This window comes from Labeo rohita, chromosome 13 (genome assembly GCF_022985175.1).
Source record: "Labeo rohita strain BAU-BD-2019 chromosome 13, IGBB_LRoh.1.0, whole genome shotgun sequence".
NCBI classification, from domain to species: domain Eukaryota; kingdom Metazoa; phylum Chordata; class Actinopteri; order Cypriniformes; family Cyprinidae; genus Labeo; species Labeo rohita.
In genome coordinates this window covers 33,803,193-33,813,538 of record NC_066881.1, presented here as the reverse complement: position 1 = coordinate 33,813,538, position 10,346 = coordinate 33,803,193, and the positions used below count along the sequence as shown (strand labels likewise).

General features: G+C 33.4%; 1 protein-coding gene across 2 annotated transcripts in view; it reads left to right on the top strand.

Annotated features, from left to right (window-relative positions):
• Positions 1–1,511: 1,511 nt before the first annotated feature.
• Positions 1,512–10,346, top strand: part of disc1 (DISC1 scaffold protein) — a 67,750-nt gene continuing 58,915 nt past the window's right edge. For both annotated transcript variants that reach the window (XR_007828964.1, XM_051126226.1), the window contains exon 1: positions 1,512–2,073. Coding sequence is in view for 1 of the 2 variants with exons in the window: in XM_051126226.1 (XP_050982183.1) it covers positions 1,980–2,073 (94 nt within the window). In the remaining variant the exon portion in view is untranslated. The remainder of the gene's footprint in view (positions 2,074–10,346) is intronic.

The window sequence follows — 10,346 nt, the reverse complement described above, 5'->3', positions numbered from 1 at the left end:
ACTTCTTCTTCATTCTTGTGCACGTTCACGATTCTGAAGCATTATGAGCAACTATTCTTAAAGGGGGAACTGCTCAATAAATGAATGTATAAATTATTTCTGTTCTTATTACTGAAATCAACAAATTAAACATATGTTAAGCATTTATGAAAATGTTTAAGAATGTTATTGATAAAATATCAAGTGTCTGTATATGTGTGTCTCAATAAATGCGGCAATATTTCTTCATTTCTTTGCTCAATGTCTTGGCAGGTGTTTTGGTGATTTTTAGTGGATATATGAAGTCAGTTCTCCTCAAATTCACACAGGTGTTCCAGCAAAGGAACCACAGGTGCATTTCAGATATCATTTTCAACACTATATTCATTGCTTAATCATTTCAAACCTAACAAACTTCTGTTTTGTGAAATGTTTTGTTTTGCTTGTGCATCTATGTTTAAAATAATGCCACTTTGTTTAGTATTTGTCATGAATTTAAGACATTTTAAGATCATCTGTGACACAAGCATCCAAATGTGAAGCCATTTTAATGCATAATTTTAATGCATAAAATAAATTTTAATGCGATTTTTATGCACTTTGTGTCAGGTGGTTCTTGGGCTCCACGTTGTGAAGGTCGTCGGGAAATGAACAATATTTTATTACTTCATTGTATTGTTGAATATATAGCATATGTTTTACATTTATGTCCTGTTAAATCCAAAACAATTTTCCAATGTTGTATGGTTACAGTTAAACCACCTAGCAGGTTTTTACGAAAAAGTTTATGAATGTCACTGAAAAAAAGATCAAGTGTCTGTACATGTGTGTTTCATGTGACTTTCAAACATTTTAAGATCATGTGTGACATAAATGTCCAAATGTGAAGCCATTTTAATGCATAATTTTAATGCATAAAATAAATTTTAATGTGATTTTAATGCACTTTGTGTCAGGTGGTTCTTGCCCTCCACATCGTGCATTATAATTGTTTAATGCACAGCTAGCCGTGCGTTATTCCTTACATATTGTCCCTGGGGGAAATGAACAATATTTCATTACTTCATTGTATTGTTGAATATATAGCATATGTTTTACATTTATGTCCTGTTAAATCCAAAACAATTTTCCAATGTTGTATGGTTACAGTTAAACCAACTAGCAGGTTTTTACGAAAACTGTCATTAAGCATTTGTGTCTCAAATGCTTCACTTTTCTTCATGTCTTTGATTTATGTTTTGGTGATTTTTAGTGGATATATGAAGTCAGTTCTTCTTAAATTCACACAGGTGCATTTCAGATATCATTTTCAACACTATCCATTGCTTAATCATTTTCAACCTAACAAACTTCTGTTTTGTGAAATGTTTTGTTTTGCTTGTGCATCCTTCTTTACAACAAAGCTTGGTTTGGTATTTGTCATAACTTTCAGACTTCAAGATCATAATGTGAAGTCCGTCCAGTGTGTGAAGTTCATGGGAGTTTCGCTTTGGTGTGAATCAGTGAATCAGAGGAGTCAAATTCCAGCAGACGTCACACAAACTCCACCACAACACGTCACATAACGGGACAAAGTGCGGCTGTGATCCGGCTCTCGTCTGCCTTTTTTGACAACCATGTCCTGTGGCTTCATTTTTCCAGAGGATGAAGGCAATTAAACAAAGAACTTTGAAATATTTGCTATGCATTAAACAGAGGAACTCAAACGCGAGGTTTCTTCAGGTCTCCCTCAGCGTTTCTCTCTCACAGGAAACACGCCATTTACGTCTCAAGTTGGATTTTTGCGGATCTGTTTTTATTTAAGCGTCGATTAAAATTGCATATCTGACAACCCTGCTATTTGCAAACTGTTAAGAGGCAAGTGTAAACAAACAATTCATATATCCGAAGGAAAGTGAACGCGTTCGGTTCATGCGCAAATGCGCTTGGAGAATGACGCGCGGCGTTTGGAGTTTAACTGACCGCAACTAGTTTTGTGGATTAACCGGCTTTAAACCATCATGATGTTCGCAGGAATGATAAGGGTGGAAAACAACTCAAAAACACACAAAACTGACACCGACTCCACGTGTCACCGGTGCGCTGTGAGGACAGGTAAGACAAAATACCATGGTATTTCTTGATTTACCTTATCACTTCCTGTAAATAACTTGGCACTTGGTTCGTCTGATGCTGTTATCTTTTTAGTGCTGTCATAAATTGAAACACTAAGGATTAATCATCAAAATACCATGGTATTACTGTGTTTTATTGAACATGATATACTGGAATAAGTACTATATAACAGCTGTACCATGGTATTTTCTAAAGTAGCTTGTGAATACCATAGTATTCCTTGATGTAGGTTGGCACTGCATGAAAATAGTTCGGTGTGTTGTGTAAAATGACTATTTGAAGTTTATTGGAGTGTGTTTGGCAAGAAAATGCTATTTCAGTCTACCAGTCAAAAGATTTTTAATGTTTTTTAAATAAGTCTCTTTTGCTCACAAAGTCTGCATTTGTGTGATTAAAAATGCAGTAAAATCAGTAAAAATGTGAAATATTATTACCATTTAAAATAAATGTTTTCTAATTTATTATATATAAAAATACAATTTATTCCTGTGATCAAAGCTGAATTTTCAGCATCATTACTGCAGTCTTCAGTGTCACATGATCCTTCAGAAATCATTGCTGATTTGCTGTTCAATAAACATTTTTTAATATTTAAAACAGTTGAGTGCATTTTTTTTCTGGATTCTTTGATGGATAGAAAGATCCAAAGATCATCATTTATCTGAAAAAATAAAATAAAATAAAAAATAAATAAAACAAATCTTGGAGACAGTATGTTTTTTTTAATCTTTTATTTATCAAGGATGCTTTAAATCAATCAAAAGTCATGATAAAGACATTTATAATGGTACAAAAGGTTTCTGTTTCAGATAAATGCTGTTCTTCTGAACTTTCTATTCTTCAAAGAAAACTGAAAAAAATCTACTCAGCTGTTTTCAACATCATCATAATAATAATAAATGTTTTTGAGCAGCAAATCAGCATATTAGAATGATTTCTAAAGGATCACGTGGCTGGAGTAATGATGCTTAAAATTCAGCTTTGAAATCACAGGAATAAATTATATTTTAAAATATATTCAAATAGAAAATAGTTATTTTAAATAGTAAAAATATTTTACTGTCTTTGCTGTACTTTGGATCAAATAAATGAAGCCTTGGTGAGCAGAAGAGACTTCTTAAAAAACATAAAACTCTTACTGTTCAAAAACGTTTGATGTATGTGTGAAATCTACTAGCAATATCTCCGCCAATTTCTTACCTTGTTTTTGACCATATTGTTGCTTTTTAACCATGGTAATTCATTAGGTACCATGGTAATATCAAAATATGATGCTGTTACCATCTCATACCATCACTCTGCCACCGCAGTATTTTGTACTGTGACTAATGAGATATTTTCTAAACTTTAAGCTTCATGTTTTGATTCCTAATGTGCAATATGATCTTTGGGAACGTTGTCTTTTCTTTTACTCCTTTTGCCACAATCCCTTCCCACATCAAAGCTCAGCAAACAGTGTCAGAATACATGAGGACGGAGCATCTGGTGGTTCAGCGGTTTAATTATTTTTAGACATCCATCAGAAGGTTAGATAAGTTTTCACTGTGTTTAATGAACTGTTCCAATCATAACAGGCCTTTGCAATTCAGATCTGGCTTTCAGACATAATATTGTTGGTGCCCACAGGCAGGCGGCTCTGGAGAAACGTGAAACTCGTGTAAATACACTCGATGTGGAGAGTAACTTGAGCAAACATTCAGATTTAGTCTGAAAATTCTGCCTCGTCACAATCTGTAAAATACTTACGAGACAGATTTGTGAGCGTATGTTAGCAGTTGGCATGCTGCTAATTGGCACGACAGAGATTAGGGTCGACAGCCATTATGATTAGAGTCAGTAGAAGCTACTTAGATGCATCTGTGTTGTCAATCTGTCAAAGTCCCTGTTTTGTTTTTACGTCAATGATTTAGGTATTAAGGCCAGTTTGAGCATCTAACATCAAGATTACAGCCATGTAGTGCATTGGAGAGCTTTAAAGAAAAGTTCATTTGCGTTTTATTTGTATTTTATGAAAGCAAAAAAGGTCTAAATTGCTTCTACTGGTGTATAGGATTATTTTTGTCAAACATAAGGGTTTGGAACAACAAGAGGGTGTGTGATGACAGAATAGACTAGTCCTTTTTGGGAGAACTATTTCTGTAATGTTTTCTGTTACAGTTTCATAGATCTTGTTCTCCTTTATCATCAGATTTGCTTATGTTCTGAGCTGTTTATGTTCAAATAGTTTGCTCAGTTCACGTGGTTTAGTGTGTGTGTGTGTGAAGTGATTTTCAGCTGGTTTGTGTCTCTGTGAGCGAACAGGAAGTGCGTCGAGACTTTTGCCAGAACTTCAACAGAAGTGCAGCTGCTAAATTTAAAAGCAGTTCGGAGGGTTTCTTTTGTTCGCAAATTCCCCTGTGTATGAGTCCCCACCTTAACAAATTAGACCATAAAATGATCCTGTTCTTTGAGAAGTTGATGACTCATTATTAGAGTTATTTAATTTGCTATAATGTATTAACCCTTAAAGACCTAGGACCTAAGACACCTGACACGCCTGCACTTTTCTTTGGTTTTTCAGACCTATTCTTGCAGTCAGCATCAAGTGCTACATATCATTGTAAACAGGAGAACTTCGAAAAACTTGAAGTTTCAGTCTAGCTAATTTAAAGGCCCAATTTTCCTTTTGTCTTCTCTAAGAATGAAAGAATTTCTAAAATTTTAAGAAAATCGCAAGCAACAATTGGAGGTTTTTTACAGTGCGCTCAAACAGAAACTCATGAAGTTTGGATTTTTTTCTTTAGAAAGTTGTATTTGGGTGTTTTACACTTAAAAATAAAATTTTATCTACATATCTACAAGTTATAGCCATTTATTACAATATTGTTATAGGCGCTTTTCAGTAAAAAAGACGTCTATTTAGTTTATTGACAACACAGATGTGTTCAAAAATGTTTAGGAAGTAAAGTAAATGGGAACAGTATTATGTAATAAGAAAACACAGTAAAAAAAAAATTAATAAATGAAAGGTGAGTTTTTTTTCAGAGAAATATATTTTCAGAGAATGAACAACAAACGCAAACAGTGCAGCAAGTAGTGAAAACAATCAATAGGATAAACGGTCTTGTGCAACAAATACACAAACAGTGCAAATGATTCACAAACTAAACACAAAATGAGAGAAAATATACAGAGTGCAACAGAAAAAAATAGTGCAAATGATCTTTATAAACTATACGAGAAGAATTACCATAATATAACAGTCAAATGGATCGATCCACTGGCTGTATTCGAGTTTTACTGGGACAGTGCATAGAGATGTGAAAACAAATTTCAGCGCGTTATCAGATATGTACTGCTGTTTCATCCTTTTTTTTGTTTTGTTTTGTGTCAGAGTGCTCTGTCGTGTGTTTTTCTATGCTATTTCAGAGAGTGCTGTCATGCAAATGTGCTATTTTGTGTTCGTTTTCATGCACGCACGACATACTTTACTTTCACTTTGAGTTTGTTCAAATTTCCAAAGAAACATGCTAACTGGTGGTTCAAAAGTCCAAAACTATGTTTATTGGTTGAATAGATAATAGTTTGAACCAATCTGGGCACGTGAGAGGGACTAAGCGTCAACAATCGTTCCTGCTTGGCTGAGAGGAACAAAATGCATTGGTTTCCTCTGACGAATCAATGCGATCAAAATGTGATGACGTAATCACGTTCACTATGGAGCCTCTGAATATCCAAATGAGGCAAGCTTGATACAGGACAAAAAGCAGAGAATCTCAGCTTTGCGGTACTTTTTAAAGCATTCAGATTGGATGAGCAGTTCAAAAGTTATTATACATTTGATAACAATAGTTATTTTTAGCCGCGGGCGGCTGTCTCGGTCTTTGAGGGTTAAGAAAACCCTACAAATAACAAGTTTATTGCATCAATCTCTAGCTGTTGTTTTATCTATCTGTCTATTGATCTGTCTAAAAAGTTTTCACCAGTTTCAACTTAAAAATTTAAGTTCAGCAGCTGCCTTACAATTTTAAATTAAATCAACTTAAAACTACAAGTCATTTCAACTCACTGCAATAAAGAGTTAAAATGACTTGTGCTTTTAAGTTGATTTAACTCATGAGTTGAAATGACTTGTAGTTTTAAGTTGATTAAACGTAACATTTTAAGGCAGCTGTTAAACTTAAGTTTATAAGTTGAAACTGGTGAAAACTTTTTACAGTCACAGGACTTTGCACCAGTGTTAATTTTAATGGCAAATTTTGATTTAGTCTTAGTCATAGTCTTTTAGTCATCTGAATGGATCTGAATGGGTCAGCGATCTCCAAGTCTCGTAGAGACTTGAAACCTGGAGGGATGGTAGTACTTACACCACCTAAAACATGACCAAGGCTCGCCCCAATCGGCCTGACGGGGGCGCTACAGCGAACAAAAGTATGAAATCACTCATAACTCCCAAACCATCAGTCACAGGCTCAAGTGTCTTATGTCGCTGGAATCCTTGGCTTACGCTGGTCAAAATGCTTGCCTCTGTTGTGATTGTGATTTTCGGGTATTTTGGATTTTTTAAAAACTAGTCCTAGGTTTTTCGCCTGATCTGAACCAGAACGCTGCAAAAAGATTGTCTGGAGACTGAATATCAATCAAAAAAAGTTGAACTTTCCACTCGCCGTCGCAAAGGGACCCCAAAACATTTGAAAGGGGCGGGGGCACTTTTAGTAAAATGCCTATAACTCCTGAGCGGAATGAGATATCTTCACCAAACTCAGAACACTTACGTAAGAACTCAATCTGAGGTCACAGGATATGCATTAGTGTCTGTGAATACTGAAACGCAAAAACACGGTTTAAATAAGAATCCTGCATGTTCCGTTTGCCTCTGTATGTATGAATGGCAGAGACGTGGATTTGTTTACTACGTAAATATTAAAGCACGCGTGACGCTCGCGGTGATTTCCGGCCTCTACGTCTCAATATATGACGACATGAACACTTAAACTTAATCTTGCTGAGTCACTTGCTGTGAATTTTACCGTTTCATTTGAGAAAACTAGCATCATATCATACAGCATACAAACAGAAACTAAACAGCAACCCGTCAAAATAAAAGTACAATTTAACATGTAACAGAAATATATAAGTCTTGTATTACTTTTGTACAGTAAAATGTAGGTCTTTTATATATATTCCTATTTCTTCCAAATTTAAATAAAACAATTAAATGATTAAAATGAATATTACTGCAAGATTAACCACTTAATTGTAGAGAAAAATACTACACTTATTATTAAAACTTTTTGAACTGAATATTCATAGAATTTGCCTTCCATGTATTAATTTTAACAGTAAACCTCTGTAAAAAAATAAATAAAAGGGTTTAATTTTCATTTAATAAAAAAAATGTTTAATGCCTTCATTTGGTTATCAGAAAAATAAAAACACAAGAATTTCTGGGGGGAAAAAAAAATATATATTGTAGGGCCCTATTGTTTAAAATGTTGAAATTGAAAATTTTGGGGCTTCTTTTTTAGCTGAAATAAATGTACAGTACAGAATAAAAAGTACCGTTGGGTAATGGCACCAGCTCCCCCACCCCCCCAAAGCTGTAAACCTAGGGGAAACACTGAGTTTTAATTACATTTTGAATGTTTTTTAAAAACATTTCTAAATAGTTTTATTTTTATTTCAGTTTTAGTGTTTCATTTAGCAATTTTAGAACTTCAACTTTCAGCTGTTTCACTTAGTTGCCAAGTAGTATTTCTAATTTTCATGCAGTTTACACTTTATAATCTAATGTTTGATTCGATTTCAGTGGATGTTTTCGTTTTCGTTAACAGTTAAAACACTGCTGTGAACATCGTGTTTTGGTTATTGTGGGCACACAGAGAGCTGAGCTTGCTCTCACTTTTGTCTTGCCTCTGCTGTGTTAAAAAAGAGAAAAAGACTTGCAAAAATTGACCGTCGAACTCTCACTTCCTCAAACACGCTGCCGTCATTGGACGACTCACATTATACATGCATGTGTAAGTGTGGTGAATCAGCTCAAATGCTGAAACTTTTACTAAAACGGATTGCCGTTTTCTCCTCAAACGTTTCCTTTCCTCTTCACGACCTCCTGGGCATACCACTGTGTGCGTGAAGCGTTCGTGAGCGGCCAATGGGAGGCAGAGTAAAGCAGAAGTGTGTTTGGAGAGGGCCTCACTAATCGACAAAGGTAAACACACATGTTTCTCTCAGGGCCTTCAGCTCACTGGAAAACAGCTTTTCAATATTGTTTGGTGTTTTTGTTAGTGGTTTAAACAGTTTATCAGTAATTAGTGGCGTTTGCTAAGTCAAACAGATGTTACTGTTGCACATCTCTCCAGACAGAAATTATTTCTTAAATCATCTGTGTTGTTGAGAAAAGGTGTGATGCTGCAACACTGACACAGTTTTTTAACCGAATTGAATTAAAATTAATCATTATTTTCTTTGTTTTTTCACTTTTATAACACAAACCACTCAGATATTTGCTGTATACTTCTCGTTTTTTCTGTTTGATGTTTTTAAAGAGGTTTCATCTGTTCTTTTTGGGAATTGTGACAAGCATGTGTCTTTACAGAGACTTGTGAGCGTTTCCTTCCCTTTTGAAGGGGAGAGCAGTCCTTTATTTGGCTCAGTGGTGTGGTATCACTGTTACTAGTCGTCTATTAAAGGTTAAGTGATCTAAAGCTGAACTAGACGGTGTCTGTGACAGATGGAGGATGATGGTGCGTCTCAGTTGTGGTTGTAATTTGAGTGCAGATGTTCACAGCGATAGGTTCGTGTTTGTATGGTCATGCAAAGATGATCTGCAATGTATATTTTCATTCATGCTGCTCTTTCTGTTTCTTTAAAATATGTTTTTCAGTGTTCCACAGAAAAATGAAAAGGGAAAAATTAGTGTTTTGCATACGTCATAGAGAGTAAACAATCATTGTAGGTGAAGTACAGGGTTTTCCAAACAGGGGAATTGCAGGGGGTTTGAGTTGATGAAGAGCTGATTAACGTAATTGTATAAATAAAAGTGACCTGAAATGTGAACTTGAAATAATAAATATAAACAATCTGTATTGTATAAATTGTTATAGAATTAATAATTAGTTTAATCGTGACGTAAGGTGGATGAAAAGCTAATAATTACTTGAATCATAAAATATAAACATTCTGTAGAATTAATTTAATCAAATAAAAGTGACTTGAAGTGTGACTTGAAGTGGATGAAAAGCTAACAGCTGATTAAAAATATAAAGTATTGTAAAATATAAAAAAAAAAATACTGTAAAAATATACAAGTATTGTATAAAGTGGTGTATAAATAAAAGTGACTTGTAATGTGACTTAAAGTTGGTGGATGAAAAGTTAATTACTCAAATCATAAAATACTAACATTCTGTTTTGTATAAAGTGTTAGCATTGAGAATTCATTTAATCACATGAATAAAAGTGACTTAAAGTGGATAAAAAGCTGAAAAAAAAAACATACAAACTTTTGTATAAAGTGGTGTATAAAAAAAGTGACTTGTAATGTGACGGACAAAAAGCTAATAATGACTTAAATCATAAAATTTAAACATTTTGTTTTGTATAAAGTGTTATAGAATTGAGAATAATTTAATCATATAAATAAAAGTGACTTAAAATGTGATGTAAAGTGGATGAAAAGCTAAAAACTGATTAAAAAATGTATACGAACTATTGTATAAAGTGGTGTTTAAATAAAAGTGACTTGTAATGTGACTTAAAATGTAACAAAGTGGATGAAAAGCTAACAACTTTTAAAAAATATATAAACAGTTTATTCAATAAGGTGCTATATAAATAAAAATGACTTGAAATGTGAACTTAAAATCATAAAAATATAAACAATCTGTAATGTATGAATTGTTATAGAATTAATAATTAGTTTAAACATAAATAAAAGTGACTTAAAATGTGACAAAGTGGATGAAAATAAACTGCTGTATAAATAAAAGTGACTTGTAATGTGACTTAAAGATGGTGGATGAAAAGTTAATAATTACTTAAGTCATAAAATATAAACAATCTGTTTTGTGTAAAGTGTTAAGAATTAATTTAAGAATTAACTAAGAATTAATTTAATTAGTGTGTGTGTGTATATATATATATATATATATATATATATATATTTATATATGTGTGTGTGTGTATATATATATATATATATATATATACATATATACATATATAGACACACACAATATATCAAATGTTTTTTTTTTTATTTACTGTAAAAC